Raw genomic sequence first — 18,091 nt, 5'->3', positions numbered from 1 at the left:
TACCCATTTGTGAAAGAGAGAGAGAGACAAGAAAGAAAAAGAATCACAAACCTCACACCCTTCGCCATAGTAAACTCAAGACAGATCTTATACCTAAATATAAAATACAAAACCATAAAACTCATAAAAGATAACATAGGAGAAAAAATTACATGATATTATATGCAATAATAACATTTTAGTTCCAACACTGAAGGCATGACCCATGAAAGAAATGATTGATAAACTGAACAGTAAAATTAAAAATTTCTTCTGTGTAAAAGACGATGTCAAAAAAGAGAAGAAATACAAGGACTGGGAGAAAATATTTGAAAGAGAAATACCTAATAAAGAATTGTCTTCCAAGTATAAAAATAACACTTAGAAATAATAAATAGACAAACTGACACCACCAAATGCTGACAAGAACACGAAGCATCAGGAATGATCATTTGTTGCTGATGGGAATGCAAAATGGTACAGGAGGTAAAATGAGCAAAAAGACATGGACAACACCAATGCTGATGAGGATGGAAAGCATCTGGAAGACAGTTTGCCAACATCTTACACAACGAACATGACTCTTACCATACAATCCAGCAATTGCACTCCTTGGAATGTACCTAAAGTCAAAAAGTTTACATTTACATCACGACTGGCACATGGGTGTTTATAGCAGCTCTCTTCCTTATTACCAAAACTGGGAAGCAACCAAGATGTCCTTCAGTAGGTGAATGAATAAATAAACTGTGGTACATTCAGAAAATAGAATAACATTCATCATGGAAAGAAAAGCTATCAAACCATGAAAAGACATGGGGGACCTTTAAATGCATACTTCTATGTAAAAGAAGTCAGTCTGAACAGGGTAGGTGCTGCATAATTCCAAATATATGACATTTGGGAAAAGGTCAGACTATGAAGCAATTTTTAAAAAGTCAGTGTTGCCATGGGTTAGGGTGGAGAGGGATGAATAGGTAGAACACAGCGTTTTAAGGACAATGAAAATGTTGTGCTTGTGGTGCTAAAATAACGTATCATTATACATTTGTCAAAACACATAGAATGCACAAAACCAAGAGTGAACTCTAACATAAATTACAGACTTTGAGTGATATGTGTCAAAGTAGGTTCATTGATTATAACAAATTTACCACTGTGACAAGGGATATTGATCATAAGGGAGATTATATATGTGTAGGGCAGGAGATATATGGGATATTCTATATTGTACCTTCCTTTCAACATCGCTACTATAAAATAATAGTCTATTTCTTTAAACACACACACACAAATTACTAAGTTAATTTCTGATACCTTTGAATGTTACCAGCCCTTGTTGCTTTGATAACAAACCCTACCTGTATGCATGACAACAGAGTGGGAAGGTTATATCAGTTGGTCCAGTTCAAGTGCTTTCCTGGGAAAAGGGTCAAACTCCATCTGAACCATATTATAGCTAGCATGGAAATGAGCAGCTTACCCTGAGCCAAGCCACCCAACGTAAGGAGAAACTGGTCTGAGAGAAAAATCAGAGAGTAAGAAAATAGCAGAGACAAAAGGTCTACCACTGAACGGCTCAAAGACCCTGGACCCAGCTGTTCCTGGGGAAAGATTCATCCCAATCATCTGCAGGGCTTGGTTCTATCATCCAATAAATCCTACATTTTTTAAGATTGAGTTTTAGAGTTTTTGTTGTTGCTGTTGTTCTCATTAGTTATATGTGACATCATATACATATGGAGTATAATTTTTCATTCTTCTGGTTGTCTATGATGTAGAATCCCACCAGTTGTATAGTTAGATATGTACATAGGGTAATAGTGTCTGATTCATTCTACTATGCTATCCCCATAGCCCCTCCCCTCCCTTTATTCCTCTCTACCTAATCTGACAATCTCCCCTCTACCTAATCTTGTTCATAAATTCTTTAGGGAATTGTGTCTGTAAAAGCTTAGCTATACTGCTTTTGCACATGATATTGGACCTAGTATAGGGCCCAGCAAAAAATGGAAATTCAACAAACAATTGTCAAAGTAATGATATTTTGATATTGTGTTAAAATTCTACAATATTTTGTAAGATGCTTCAGATGTTCATGAAATTTTTGTGTAAAAAGTCATGAGCAAGCTCAGAGTCTCGGGAGATACTGAGACTTTAGAGAAGTCAACCATTTTAAGGTACAAAAGTCCCATATTTAACCATGTTACAAATATATCCCTTGTTATTAACAAGCTACTGTCTCCATTTGTCATTCATGTCATTACACCTTCTCATAGTGGAAAATGCTTACTATAAATGTGTTTAAATGTTTTTATTATACATCATTACACTGTCAACCACATAACAAATAATATCTGTGTATACATGACGTGTGTGTGTGTGTGTGTGTGTGTTTTTGTCTGTGTTGCTTCAACCAGCTTCCTGGGAAGTTCATTTATCACACTTAGAAAACCTGTGATGTGAGTTTAACAAAGTTAAAGTTTGTTCCAGTTTCTTAAACGGGCCCCTTTCCATGAATCCTGTTTGTGTCTTGTTCATAAATATGGAAAGTAACTGAAGGTTTTCTTTTAACTTGTCTTGATTTCCTTGAAGACTCTGGCACACAGCATGAGATTAAAATAATCTGGCATCGCTGGCTCCTTTGCCCACGAATACCAAGGAATAAATATTGGAGTGACGGATTCTCTTTTCCTTGTCAACCGTGAATGTGTTCCAGCCTGAGGCAAGGTCTAGAAAGTAATTTAAAAATAAACAAATAGAACCAAAGAGTAACTCTATTGTTTTATTCAAAGTTTATTAAAATACAAGAACAAATTGTAAAAGCACACATACCACTCGGCACCAATATAATAACACTCTTTCTACTGATAGTGTCCAAAGCACTTCTTTTTCTGCAACAGAGCAGCAGAGATATACACACATACATTCTCACCACAGTTACCCAGGACTCTCAGCATCATGTCCCGAGTATTCTCCTTGCTAGGGAGACAGAGATGGGGAGAGGCAAACTAATGTGACCACATCCAACCACTAACTGAGTCAAGGACTCTTTCGTCAGTAGTTATCATTCGCACACTGGTCAACTCTGCACATCTCCGTCTCCCTCTTCGGGTGCCCGATCACTTGGGCTAGGGAGTCCAGTGATAATGTGATGCAAAACTAAACAGAACTGGCCAACATTCCCTACCCAATATCTTGTAATTGCTTTGGTTATAAAGTACTGGACACTCATGTCTCCACATCCCCCAATCCTAACACATAAAAACCACACTGACCAGCAACATGGGCTGGACAAGTCTTGAGAGAATTTTATTTATTTCCCATCCCTTTCTGTGGGCTTCTTTCATTTATATGTTTACCTGTTTGCTTCCCCCCCCCCCCAGGTGGAGGGGGGAGGGCAGTTCGAGCCAAAATAGTGACTTCATTAAACATCTGCCAGGTCTCCGAAGTCTCCAGTAAATATTAAATAAACTCCCTGGAGCTCTGGTGCTGCTGCCCAAGACGGGCAGGCGGCCCTGACTGGCATGAGAAGTCTTGTTTGGATATCTGTGCGCTCGCTCTCTGCGGTTCAGACTCCGCTTGGAACAGAGCTGGGTCTGTCCAGTCTGAGACCTTGTTTGTGGTGCAATCTGGAACACAGGGCTTTAGGAAGTAGCCCAGTGCTTTGCTCATCCTAGTCACTCAGGGGCACTCAGCAGCCTTCCTCCAACCCTAAGAACTTTCTTTTCAAATCTTTCCACCTCAGCAGACCAAACCCTCAGAGGCTGGTTCTTATCCAGTGCACAACTTTCCTCCCTTACCCAGCTCAGTTCCTTCCTTTCAAGGAGGGCTTCAGGACAAGACTAAGATAGCACCATTAGCAAACAGCAGTTGGTGTTTACGTCCCATTCTGCAAGTTCACATGAACAATGGGTTTGGCTCCTAAGTTGAAGGCAAACGAGGAAGTTGGGATATAATTAAATATACTTGTAAGTTCTGATTTTTGACAGCATCATTTCTTGAAAAGCTCCTAGAATTAAAAGACTTATCGTTTGATCTCCACTTCTCAGAGACATGACATTGCACATGTTCTGAAAACCTCTGAATGCTAGTAAAGGTTTCCATCAATCCTCAGATGGAGCAGACGTAGTGTCTACATTTTCCTCTTTGCAATAGCCAGGGGATTCTAATTAAACGTATTTTCCAAACCTTCAGTCAGAAGTCAGATGGAACAAATGTCCATGTTCATTCTCTTATGATATTCAGAATTGGAAGTCCTAAAAACCAGCAAATTCTTCTTGCTGTGGGAATAGGCGTTAGGGCATGCCAAGGGCACCTTGTATCCACCTGAGAATTTTCCCAAAGCCCCCCAATGTTGTCTTTAACCTGCCACTCTGGTATTTTAGGCAGCAAGGCAGCCCCTACACATAACCTCGCTATGTTTCATAGTTGTTATTCAAAAGCCCTAGCAGTGAAATATACTCAGTCAAAATGAAAGACAATAGGTTTTTCTTCCCTCCCTGATCAGAGAATAAACATCTCTTGGTTAATGGGGTAAGAATTTAACTAAATTTGAAGTTGATATTTCAAAAATCAGGGACACATTCTATGAATGAGACATAGGATTAAAGACATGGGATTAAAGATCCAAAATGTGAAGACAGAAGTCATTTAGGTTAAATGGCTGCCACTTTAGCTACACAAAGCAAGAACGTAACTAGTTTGCCTCTAAGAAGGTCAGTCACACTTTCATAGCTGTAAAAAATACTTTTAGATTATTGTGCAGGCATTTCATTCATGCCCATTCAAGAAAGTCATTGTAAATGCCACTAATATTTTCTCTAAGCAACAAAGTCAGTTTTGGATAGTTCAAACAGTAAATGTTTGAGTAAATCCAGATGTTATGATAATATCTAAAATTTCTTGGGAACTATTTCAATACTAGACAAGCTCACTCAGCTTAAGAGGCTGAAGTGATAGTTCCATGTAAACACAGTCTATGAGTGGGGGTTGGGTGGGGGTTAGGTGCTAAGAGAAAAAACTCAGAGTTCTATATATATATATTTTTTTTCCTTGTGAGAATTACAACTATCAATTTTCATAAAAGGAGCATATATTATAAAACACATCATGAGTGGATATCAACAATCTAATCATTTCTTTGAGCATATCAGCTAAGCACTGGTTTTCCTTAATCTCCAAGAATGAATTCTTCTTAATTTTACAAAAGACACATCATAGGATATCATAAAAGTTTATGTTGAGATAAATAGGTTACATAATTACAGGCTTATCAAAACACTGATAAGACCAAGCCATTCTACATATTGTAGGATTCCTGAGCTTTGTCAATCCACTTTCTCCATTGGCCCTTCAACTGCCTTTCTTCCGGTACCTCTTCCATGTTCTACTGAACATGTCTGTCTCCCTAACAATCAGCTTATACCTTTGTATGTTTACTTCCTCTGCTTCATTTCTCCTTCAGAGTTCCCTCTGGGAGAAGAATTGTCTGCATGCCCACATACACACACACACAAAACCTTCTTTCTTTATAAATAGAGCACAAATGGGTGATTTTTCCAACATCCTTTTCCCCAGATGACTAGCACTGTGTTAGCCAAATCTCATCCCCCCACCAGCTTCTCTGACATCCTGTTCCATTATCCGCACACTTAGAACAAAGGGGAAGTTTAAGGACAGCGATGTGGGTGTGCTGCTACCAATTTGTCATTTTACTTTGCTGGGCACCACATAAATCTCAACACCATTTTGAAGACAAAAATCAACGGGGGCTACCGATAAGGTTGACTGTAGAATTTAACAATGGCGGAATCTGAAACCATCTAGCCTCTGTATGGTTTTACAGCAATTCATGAGATAACATCACATTTTCAAATTTTGCTTTGTTTGCTTGTGGGTCTTCGTTAGTAGAACTTAAAACATTGGAAAGTTTAGATGTTGTAAAAAAATAATTGTGTCACGATGGAGCTTTAATATCTAAACAATATACCAGTTTGTGATAGGACTGATTTCTTGCTCCAGTTTTTCTTTAAATACTTTAGGTTCCTGCACACCCAGTTTCCCACTTTTTTCTCATTTCAGGCAACTAGTTTAAGAAGATACGTTCAAGTTTTGATTATCTTTTCCTATTAGCTTTATTTTATGATACAGCTATTAATGAAATGGACATAAGAACGTTAGTGCCTTTAAACTATATACTGTGGTTTGATAATATACTCAAATTTTTTAAAATAAAAAAATATGGTACAAAATTGTTGTCTATTCTTTTGGGGGTTACAATCTTTAGATATTACTTACATATAAAACTATATTGTTTTTAATCTTAAAGGGAAACAAGATATATATAATTACAAGTATGTGCTCTTGGGATCTTAGATTACTGAACCTCAGCTATGGGGACTAAAGGACAAACTTGAAATTCAAATGTCAATAGAAAACCCATTTTATCCAATTCCCTGATACTAAGGGTAGCCTTGTATGAGTGATTCCAAAATTATTGATAGGAATTAAACTTTCTCCAATTTTGCAAATGAAGAAAGAATGATCACCTTTAATTCACTGTAGTTCACCTACTTTGGGAGGAAAACACAGCTGTAGCTGAATGGCCAGGGTACTGCCCCCAAATGCATTCAGCTCGGCAACCTCTGTAGACTGAGACTAGGAATGAGTAGAGCCACATTATAAGTGCAGGAACTGGGAATAACAGCCCAGCACCATCAGGCCCACTGGGGTTCCCCTGGACAGGTATCATGAAGTATAATTCACCCACTGAAACATATACACCATATGCATGTTTCATAAAGTAATTATTACACAAAAAAAGTCCTCAATAGCACACTTATTTAAGCATGTGGGGTGTTTTCCTTTCAATCCCCTTTTCACCCTCAACATAGAAATATATGATAAATATCTTGTTTTCACATGTTTTCTCTATGCTATTTTTAGATAATTTTTTTACTTTTCTGTCTTTATAAAGTTTCTATGTTTCGGGGGCTAACAAATTAGTCTCCCTGTGTAAGTTTCAAGGTGAAACTCTGGGAAGTCTTCTAATCTTTCTGCCTCCTCTCTTTCCTAGCTGGTACTTTGATTTTTTTTCCAGTTGTCTCCATCTGCCTAGAGAGTAACCCTCAAATTTCAGACGGTCATTCTAAATGTGCAGATTGAGGAATCATCCCTGGTATCTACAAATACACCTGGCAGGAAATGCTTTGGCTAGCACCTACTCTAACACATGAAACACCAAGGCCTTGACCAAGTGGCCCGAGTTCAAGGATGCATTATAAGTCAGTATTTGGGAACTTTCCAGTTGGGCTCTACCCATGCTGTCTAAAGCCTAGGTGACAGACTTTACCTTTACATGGATAATAGCTTCCCTAACACAGTAATTATTCAGGTAACCCTTGGGTTCGCTTGCATCAGCGATACCACTTCTTTCTCAAGGAAGAATGAACACCCACCGAAATCAGAATTTCTTCCTTCCCAACTTGGATCTTTTCACTCAGGGGTTCTCCCCAAGAAGAGAGGTAACAGGGCTACTATTTAGCCCAATGACATTTGAGTAGTTAAAGAAGTACTGGGATGTTAGAGGTTTATGTTCTTCTGACAGGTAAACGCCTGTCCTGTCTTTCGGTGAGGCAATGGGCCTCAGGTGACATAGTGGATTCAGTTCTTCGTTTCCTCTCCTTTATATAATATCTTTTTAAAAATAATAAGCTCTATTACAATCATACCTTTAACCAGCTAATCTAGAATTCATCTCTTGCTGAAATTCTTCTCCAGCCAAAGCCGGACTTCTTGAAGGTTGTAGCAGAAGGGGCCCTTTCCTCCTAGATAAGCAATCTTCTGTCTCTGCACAATGCACACACGTTCAAAGGCTACCCCGTAAGCTACATTGGCATTGTTGTCCATGCGGTCAGCCACAACCCGGCACTGGGGCGGCAAGGAGAAACGCTCCAGAAGCTGCTGGGCCGCTGCACATCGATCTTCCTGATTCCGGTGCTTCTTCACCTCAAAAGACAAAGAGGAGTCCCCAGGCACCGCCCAACCATCTGAAGGATGAGCCTCATCAATGTAGACCAACAGGAAGTCCGCCACTGATGAAAACTCTTCCACCAGTTTGCTGAAGGCAGGTAGCTGGCTAGTAAAAGGAGGTCAAGTGGCTGAACCAAAGTTGACCACCAGTGGGCGCTCCGGACTGGCAAAGTCAAGAAGGTGGCATTCTGCTCCATCCGAGGTCTTCTCCTGGGCGCCACTTCCACCATGGTTACCGCCTTCAGGACTGGACACATGTACCACACTGGAATTGGGGGCGTCTTCACCCAACTTCACCTAATGGTGAAGGCATAAGAGAAAGAAAGAATTCCATATTAAACACATTGCTGCTTCAATTCACTCTAATAAAACTGACTCTAATACAATTGACCCTAATAAAAAGTGGAATTTCCTTCAGAGGCTGTGGGCAAACGTATATTGATTTGAGGAAAAAGGAGGCATGACAGGTGACATAAAGGATGGCCAAGAGAATAAGGATCTTTCTCATCTGTATAGTAATTCTTTTCATCTTGGAAGACACTGCAGTTACCTCTTTTCATAATTAAGTTGAGGTTGGTATTCTTTACGAGCCTTACTTTGCTGTCAATACTTAGCAAGCAAGTGATTAATTGACTTCATTTTCAAAGTTAGAAGCAAATGGTCTCCTTCAAGACACATTATCAGGGTCTTGGGATATACCGCCTCTTTTTGAATTATAAAATACTCAGGCATCACCTAAATTTTCACCTATGGTACTAAGCTTTTTAATCTCAACCAAGGTACAATAACACAAATGGGCTCCAATCCTGGCCAGAGCCAGAAAGTCTGGAACCCATCACTGACGACAAGGACTACTGACCCAAACTCTACAGCAATTTCCCATCTATAGAACTGAGATAATAACACCTGTCTTCCTCATACAGTTATTAGAGAATAATATAAGGAAAAGAGCACTGGAAAGCTCTGCATGAGTGTATATTGCATTATCAGCTAGCCTACTGCATTATCAGTATACCCTCTGAAAGAAAATAACACTTTTCTTGGGAAATCCTGTGTTTAAAATAAATAAATAATCCTGAGAAGAGATTGGGGCTCCTCCCCAGCATGAGGCCTCCCTGGAGTTTTTCACTGTTACTGCTTCGGTATGGTTCTTATGACTAGAACCTTATAATTTTCACTAAAAACTAAAACATAATCCTACCGTTGGTTAATTTCTCATTTTTCATGTGTTTTTGTTTATTTATTTGCCCCCCCCCCTTTATCTAGGAAGTCACAAGCTACACATTTTTCTATCATATAATTTATCAACAAGCTCCTCTGAATGATAAAAATTTCCAGGTGAAAGAAGTATAGTCAGGTATCGTGCCATGTTAAAATAGGTGCACACAGTTAAAATAGTTGAATACTGAATAATAAAAGAAAGTTTGTGGCCTTTAGATCTGTAAATTGATAATAAAAAGCAGGCAACATAAAAGAGCCAATTACTTCAGTTTGAATTAACACAATTGGATCTTTCCCTAGAATGGTTTAATCAAAGCCAATAACATTAGGGAGAGCTTATGGCAGTAAAATTGATTCTTACACACTATCTTTAATATTACAAAACACTTCCAACTAGATCGACTTATTTCCCCTCATATAAATACAGCCACACATAACGCTGCTGCTGACTGAAGTCACTTAGAAGTGAATTGTTTAAGATGTAACAATCCAAACTGATTAAAAAACACCCAGGCTTTTATTCAGTGGCTTCTATCCAATGTTAATGCATAACTCATTTTAACACTAGAGAAAGAAAAGAAGTTCTTTCTCTCCCTTCTCAAAAATCTTAGCAGGGCAGGTTTGAAACAGGTACTATTTGTTTCCTAAAAGAATTATTAAAATAATCATCTTTCTCCTCAGACAAGAAAGCTGTTGGTGTGATTTAAACAAACACATCTGGGTTCAGTCACTACCCGTGGGAAATTATTATATTAATTTTCTTGGCTAATCCGCAAATGACTCTAGATGGGGGAATCTGAGAAGCCACCTTTAACTGGATTATTTCAGGTGAACTCTGCTAGTCTTTGATGTACTAAAAGATACTTCACACTTAAAAGATACATATTTTAAAGATTTTAAACCCTTTTTAATCTATGGGCTCTATGGGTTATTTTTTGTAGATGCAGGTGGTGACCGGCATCCCCATCACCTTCTCATTAGATCTTTTCTACTAGGATAGTAGTAATTATTCTAGAAGAGTTGCTTTTAACAGAGCTGTGTGTGCTGTGCTCCTCAACATACTCAACATAAGACAACCTAAATGCATTCATATCACTATAAAGACGTCTGATTAAGTAAGCAACCTTCACGCAGGAGAAAAATAATCTCTGTACTATTGACTGTTAGGTTTGGGGGGAGTGAAAACATCCCCCTGCATTTTGGAGTCATTGATGAGGCCTCCAAACAATTGTGTGGTCTTGATAAATGGGCCTCTAACTCTCACCTAAGCAGACCTGTTGATCCCTTGTGTTATTCCTGACTATTCAACTGAATAATCTTATTTGATGCTTTGATCACAGGTGATCTGTTGTTACCTGCAGTGAATTTTCTTAGAAAGTTAATACACACTTCTCTTCTTGGAACGGACAATTCGTCCAAAGAAGTCTTTCCAAATTTGACTAGTATGCCTTAGAAAATCCAGGACAAGTACAACACTGTCACTCTAAAGTTAAAAATTAGGAAAGTTACCAAACACGTGATGCTCTTTGGGGAGGGGAAGTTAGCATTTTGTTAGGCTAGGATGCACACGTTTTAAAATTTTTGTTGAATGGATTATCATAAATGCTTGTTGTTATAATCCTGGATCAGTGAGGAATTTTACACTTAATAATAAACTTGACCCACAGTGAAATAATCACATTTGGATGATGGATAAACTCACTGAGGCAGATAAATTGAGAAATATGAATCCCAGAGACCTCCTGTAGATTACTGCCACAATCAACACCTGATGGTGTTGATTTGCTCTTGATTATCTCAGCTGGTTAGTGAAGAAAACAAATGTGGCTAATCTTCTTTATTGTGTTGAGCCGCCACAGGATTCAACTATAGGCTAGAATGTCATAAATGCACAGATATTCTCATTCATGAAGGTGACCAGGTAAGAGATTATGCATAGGTATGATTAATGCTATTAATAATGCTAAGAAGGAAAAACAGACACCTGTGATCCATAAGTCCAAATATTAATTGACCCATGGTCTGCTTTTGCAAGCATCATATAACTAATCATAAACTGTCCATCTTTGCTAAAACCTGATAAAGGACAACTAAAGAAGAAGAGATTTCAGTTTGCTCTAAACAAAACAAAAACCTTTTCAAAGGACATTACTGTTCATTCTCATCTCTGGGTTTGATTGCCATGAAAATTAAATTCCTATTAGACCAGAGTTTCCAATGCAGAATTTCTTGGTTTGCTTGGTTAACAACCCTGCTGAGATGGAATTGGAGAATCACCATCTTCTTCCACGGTGGAGAATTCTTTGCTCTCCCCAGGAGGAAAGCATTCCTTGACACGGAGCCAAGATGATGAAGAAAATAAAGTTGGTCCCATAATAACATTAAGGCTGCAGGAAAGAAGCTCAACAAAAACAAGTTATCCCCTGGTACTCCCAAACTTTGTTTTAATTTCCCACAGTGGCACAGAAAGTCTCCTGGCCACAAGTTACCTATCATCTTAATTTCTCCTTCTTAGAGGGTTTGTGTTTGGTTTTTGTCCTTAATGAGACATATTTGCCAAAGAGGCATTCAAAAGGCATTTTTTACTCTTGCGGAAGAGTAATTAGGTCGGTACCTCTTTCCCTGCCAGCATTAGCCACTCTAAAGAGAACCCTGCCCAGTATTTAATGCCCAAACACAAGAAGCATCATTTCCACTAATTGGTCTTGAAGTTCCGATGTTCCCAAAGGGTCCCTTTATTTCACAAGGATCAGAAAGGACATACGTAAAATGTGATATCGTCATCACTGACTTTTATCTCTCTCATCTGCACCTAGTACAGTTGTCCTTTCTTATGCTTTTGCAAGCGACATGAACAACACCAACAAAGGCAGCAAATAAAGAATTTGCATGTTTACAACAGAGGGATCTCTGGCCCAAGTTCAGGGGCTGCAAGAGACGTGTTTGTGAGTGTGAACATGAGCATAAATACATAGCAAGTATAAACATATGATTCCCTTGATGTTGGGATTCCTTTCACTGACACCATTCAGGGCATAAGGGAAGAGGATGCTGCTTCTGGACTGTGAAATGCAGGGCAAGGGGAAGAAAGATCCATTCATCCAGTGAGAGCAGAAACAGAGCATATACCACTAACCTTGGTGTTTTTTTTTTCTTCTTCTTCTTCTTGTTTCTTTGTTTTGCTTTGCTTTGCTTTCCAGAGAATGGATTTTGCATAAACTATCCATATAGTCTCATGACAAAAAGAAAAGTGAATCTTACAAATGGGGGGATGGGTGCGTGGCAGAATATTTACACATACTCCTTGCTATCCAAAGTCCTGGAACTGGCTTTATTAACACCAGGAAGTTCTCAAAATCTTTGATATAATCACCAGGCTACATCAACAGCCTTGGAAACATGATCAAGCAACCATCAAGCAGAGATTTAACCACTTGCCTTCAGATTGGCCAGGTAAGTCAGGGCTAAAGAACAACCTACCTACTCCTTCTAAGCTCAGTGCCTGTCTTCGCCAATTCTTTCATTTGTACCTAGAAAAAGCAGCTGTGAGCCCTATCATGTCCCAGTGAGTTAGCCAAGTGATGGACAAGCCCTGGCTGTGGCCTTCTTTGTGATATTTGGGGGACAGTCTCTCTCTTAAAGGAGCCATTTTCCATTGTAGGAACTTGTGTCAAAAGGCTGGAGGTGAATGAAGAGGAGGAGGAGAATGTTAAAGAGACCCTTTCAGAATCCAAATTACAGGTTCAAATGAATATGTTTTCTGTATCGCTGCAATATTAACCGTGCAGAAACTGAACTGCTTGTCAGCATCCATACTGTGTATTGACTTTTACACTTCATTTAGGCAAGAGCCGGACTCCCAGACAGGAAAGTTTGCTTATTGGTTGTGTTTTCTGAGTCTTTGCACACCAGCACAAGGATCCAGTGTTCAGATGCAATGACACCGACTCAAGAAACTTAAATAACAAACATCTCTTACTGACTTTAGAGTCTCTCATGAGTTTCTATAGACTGTCTTTTCAATCAAACTTTTGTACAGAATCCCCTCTTACCAATCCAATTTAACTTTAAATCTTTCAGTATTTTAATAAACAAGTGTTCTACTAAATTTAATTTTGTTCCCTCTTTTTTTTTTAATTATATCCGTGCTGCCTCTGGTGTGGGTAAAACACAGGATCATACTTTTCATACAATTTTTCTAAATATCTTCCTACATATCTGACATTCCCCCACTCAGGAGAATGAAAGCTAGAAAAGGATATGTCTAGTTGTATCCCACATGGACACGCCCCTCATTCTAGAAAACTCTGCTTCTGGGGTGGTAGCCTCACAATAATGCAAGTCAAAGTTAGGAAATACTGTGATGCCATCTCAGGCAGAGCCTCCTCCAGGGCCTCTAGAAACAGTCACGCCCAAAGACAGTGGCACAGATGGCAACAGCATTCTGTGAAGTAACTCAACCTGTTTGAGAGGTTCTGAGTGACCCTCAAAAGCCAATGCAGCAACCACTACCCCAGTCATACTTGAAGCCAGAAAAATACTAAAATTCAGTTCAAGCTGTGCCTCAGTGTTTCCACTCATTACACACCCAGTCCAGTCTTATCTCTAGATAGTTGGTTCCTGGGGTTGCTTCTGTACATGGTAACAATGGTATAAATCATTAAAAGCCTAATAACATCAGTCATGAACTTGGCCAGTAATAAATCAGTAGGTAGAGACAAAGAATGACAGAAGAGGAAGATGCCAACCACATGCCAAAAGAATAAGCAAATCATTCAGCCTTTCCAATTTCCTAGAACGTGGATAATGACGTATTACAACACAACAGAACACTGTACTTTAGTTAAAATATAAATAATCAAATTTCTTATGGAGGCATTTGTTTACTTTCCCATTTCTATCTCACTAAGCTGCTTAGTAGGGGGAAAACTTGGTAAGTGTGATTAACATTATAGCTCATATAGTTGATATAATGAAGAGATGACATTTATATTAGACATATATGCACATAAGTGAAATTCTCCCAAGAAGTTATTTTTTTTTCTTTTATAAGCAAAAGTTGATTGTATTTCCAAAAAGCAAGACTTTAATATAAGGAGATCAAGACTCTGACATTTCCATGTTATCAGCTAAGACATGCAAAATACAGAGGCAGATGAGGGAACTTCCTAATTAATAATATTTCATATGCCTGTGTACTCATCCTCCTCCAAATTCCCTGCCTTTATTTAGAGCAGAAGATGAAAGTTTCACATTTAATATGTACATTTGTATCTGATCATTTCAGCACCTACTTGCCCACATTTTTCATCTGCCTCCACATACATGATATAAATGAGAGTTTACTATTAGGACTTTGAGCATCCATTCCTATTTGCATCAAGGAATTGACATTTACTAATAAGAGTTCTTACTATTCACCTGTCTTTAGGGCAATAAATGCAAACCCTCTGCAGGTGACCTCAATAACAAAAGACATGTGTTACAGTGAAAATTCCCTAATTCACAACAGATATTCTTCTCTTGTACATTTGAGTTTTCAGTGGAACAACCCTGCCCTGGCTTCCTTGCTTCTTCTATTTTCCTGGTGCAGAGCTTTATTTTTTTTAGTGTTTATTTACAGAGGACTCATTCCCTTTCCCCTCTATTATTGCTGTCTCGGTTTCTGAGGTTCTGTCTGCTTTACATGTGCCACTGCGTTGAACACCTGGCTTCAATATTCCTCGCAGACTCCTGATCCTGACGTCTTCTACAACATCCCCCAATACTGTTGGGGAAAACCAGGAGAGTCTCCTCTGGTAACAATGTTTTGCCAAATGAATTATCTCTTCCCAAACCCAGAGGGTCTTCAGGAGCCATCCTTGCTGAGCGTAGGGGATGGGAGCAAACTGACAAAGGCCAGGTGACCAAGCATTCCGCTTTGCCCCTTAAGATCTCAGTTGAAAATATTCCACCAATATCTCCAAGCAGTCACGGACACCAGAATTCAGCTCCGGTTTTTCAAAAGTAGCTGGAGACAACACTCTCAGAGATAAGGCAGGCCACTGTGCTCTAAAGCTCAGGGCAGAAGAAGGTACACCCAAGCAGATCCATCAGCTCTTACAACACTATGTTTTTACTTGGAGAAACAAAGTAAATCTGGTTTCCCTTACAAAGTCTGGATTCCTGACAGGCACTTTGCAGATCTCTGTTTTACAAACTGATAGCCAGTAACTAGGGACTCAGAAATCCCAGGCTTGCTCTTATTAACTCTCACCCCTACCAGAAACAAAGCTGCTGTGATGCTCAGTCTCACTTACCAGGAATATTTTGATGTCAATTCTCTGACAGTTTTGAACTGTCTTTCCTAAGTGCACCTCCTATCAAGCAAAACATCAAAATTCCTGCTTTTATAAGAGCCTAAGAAATGCAGCATCTCCCCTCCCCCAACATTTTCTGACTTTACCTGAAGTTATTCTAGGGGCTCAAAATCCTCTACTCCAGAATCACAGCAAGATAATAAGAACCTTTATTTAAAAGACTCGTTATTAGGTCACACAGAGTCCTGAGGGCTTAATATCTGTCATTCCCAAATCAAACCTGTGCAACAGGTGTAGAAAGTAAAGGTAGAGGCTCACTCAACCTCACAGAACCACCAGGCAGTTCCCCAGATACAAGTTCACAGCTCTCACCCCAATGCCCCCTTGGCCTCCAGCCCCCAACATTCTAGCCCCCCCTGCCTGGTTGACCCAAAGAGGAGCCCTCTGGGGTCAGCTCACCTGTTTGTAGGCATCCAGGAGGAAGCTCTTCCAGACGCAGCGCAGTCCCTCTGAGGTCAGCATGCGCCGCCACTCTCCGCGAGTGGACTTGGAGCGGCTCAACAGCAACACCACGTGCTTGAGCAGAATGACCGAGTCATAGAGCGCCAGGAAGAGGCAGTTGGAGAAAAAAACTGGCAGAATTTGCAGTGTGATCAGCAAGTCTACGCTGAGGATACCCATCTTCTCTGCCTCCTGAGTCAGTCCCCTTGTGCGCTCTGGTTCCCCTTCACCCTCTTATTTAAAAGGGGGGTGGTGATAGAGGGGGGGGGGTGGGGGAGGTAAGGGGAAGGTGGGGGGTGGGGGGAGAAGGAGAAAAACTAAATTAAAAAGAAGCCCAAGTTGTCTCCTCTTTCCAAGAAGCAGAAATGGCAAGACCAAGTTCAGTCTCTCCAGCCCAGCAGTTGGAGTGTGCCCATCAGTTCATTCAATTCGGAGCTGCTGCCCCTTTTTTTTCAGGATTTAAGATGTTTTAAAAAAAAAAAAAAGAAAGAAAGAAACTGGCATACCCGTCCCTAATCCAGTTACCCCTGTCAGAGTCCGTTAAAGACAGGCAGCTCTACTTTCATTTCCAAGTACCTATGAGACTGTGGCAGAGACTGCAAAATTTTTCTTTAGCTTTTCATTGTCTCTATGTTCTTTAAACGTAGCCTGTTTCTTTCTTGAATTGCCAGCGTTTTTTTTAAATGTGCTTTAAGGGTGGTTTCTTTCTTTCTTTTTCTTTCTTTACTCCGTTTTACACACAACTTTCTGTTCTTCTGCTGTTCCCAGCCTGTCTCTCTCTCTCTCTCCCTTCCCCAGGAGCGAGAAGACCTGGCTCTTCTTTCCTTACTCCTCTGGCTTTTCCTTCCTGCTATCTGTATGTGGTGCAAAACGCCTCTCTCTGCGCCCAGCGAGGCTCCCTGAAGCCTTTTATACATTCCCTGGCTAATTGCTGCAATAGAGAAATGAAAGCCTAATCTTGCTAAAGATCTTGACGTCATTGAGAAAGAGGGCTTTACTTTGGCCAGACTGCAGTGAATAGAAAAGCAAAACTCGACAACTTTTTTTTTTTTTTTTTTAAGAAGGGGTTGGGGAGAGACACTGAAATTTTGCTTTGTGATTTAAAGAGAGAGAAAAATTATACCTTTGACAGCTTTCAAGAAATGCTTTCAAACTCAGGGCAGAGTCGTTTAATATAATGTGTACATTAAAGTGGTAACAATCTCTCCTATGATTATCATTATTAATTGATTAGGGGTTTTGGAAAGAAAGGATCCTGGCAGGCAGGTAGAAAAGAGAAAGACTAAGTCCGGATGCTTTTTGTTCCGTTTCTTTAGAGAAATGGTATATGCTCTTTACACCTTTATACCATCACTCTGATCTTCATTATATGTGTGACCTAGGTCCTTTAAATATTTTTGAGTCATGATCTTATTTAAGAAAATGCAAAGTGGGTTGTGAGAAAACTTTTATACTATTTGAGTACCATCACAGCATTTCTCTAAAGCTTCTTGAAGAAACTTAATACAAGTTTTCTTTTTAGTTTTACTGAAGCTTCCAATCACACACACACACACACACACACACACACACACACACACACACATCTTTTAGACACAGAAAGAGCTAGGTGACCCGACCTTCTCTGAGCTTTATTTTGCTTCCATGAAGATGAAATTAAAACTTTCCATTGGATGGCACTCAGATGCCATAAGGCTGAGAAATGAATGATTGGTAAGAAAGCTCTTTTCAATTCAGTACTTTCCTGCTTCTGTTAGTATAACCCCTAAGAGACCTGAAGCTCTAGGAAACCTTCCTTTTGGCTTGATAAAAATTAAAATGTATAGATGGTTAGAGAAACTCTGGATTGGTGCAAGGCGCCACATTGACCTCAATGACTTGCCTCTCCCACTGGTCTCTAGGACAGTTACTTGAACAGCTAATGCTTTAGCACCATGCCATCATTCCCACCCTATTTAGTTTTTCTTCCCCTCTTACCTAAGAAATGTTTCCTTGGAAGAAGGAGTGGCAAGTACAGACACTAGGATGGAATGTGAAACTTTAAGTGAAAATTATCT

General features: G+C 39.6%; 1 protein-coding gene across 1 annotated transcript; it reads right to left on the bottom strand.

The window, feature by feature from the left end:
* Window positions 1-2,750: 2,750 nt before the first annotated feature.
* Window positions 2,751-16,290, bottom strand: Dio2 (iodothyronine deiodinase 2). Its single transcript, XM_046440736.1, is given in 3 exon segments — window positions 2,751-7,737; window positions 7,740-8,310; window positions 15,993-16,290. Coding segments are annotated over 3 exon segments (816 nt in total). The 5' UTR covers window positions 16,215-16,290; the 3' UTR covers window positions 2,751-7,714.
* Window positions 16,291-18,091: the final 1,801 nt, after the last annotated feature.

Source organism: Marmota monax, unplaced genomic scaffold (genome assembly GCF_021218885.2).
Source record: "Marmota monax isolate L192 unplaced genomic scaffold, Marmota_monax_Labrador192_F-V1.1 WCK01_AAM20220418_F8-fsc00017, whole genome shotgun sequence".
Taxonomy (NCBI): domain Eukaryota; kingdom Metazoa; phylum Chordata; class Mammalia; order Rodentia; family Sciuridae; genus Marmota; species Marmota monax.
This window is presented reverse-complemented; position numbering and strand designations above follow the sequence as displayed.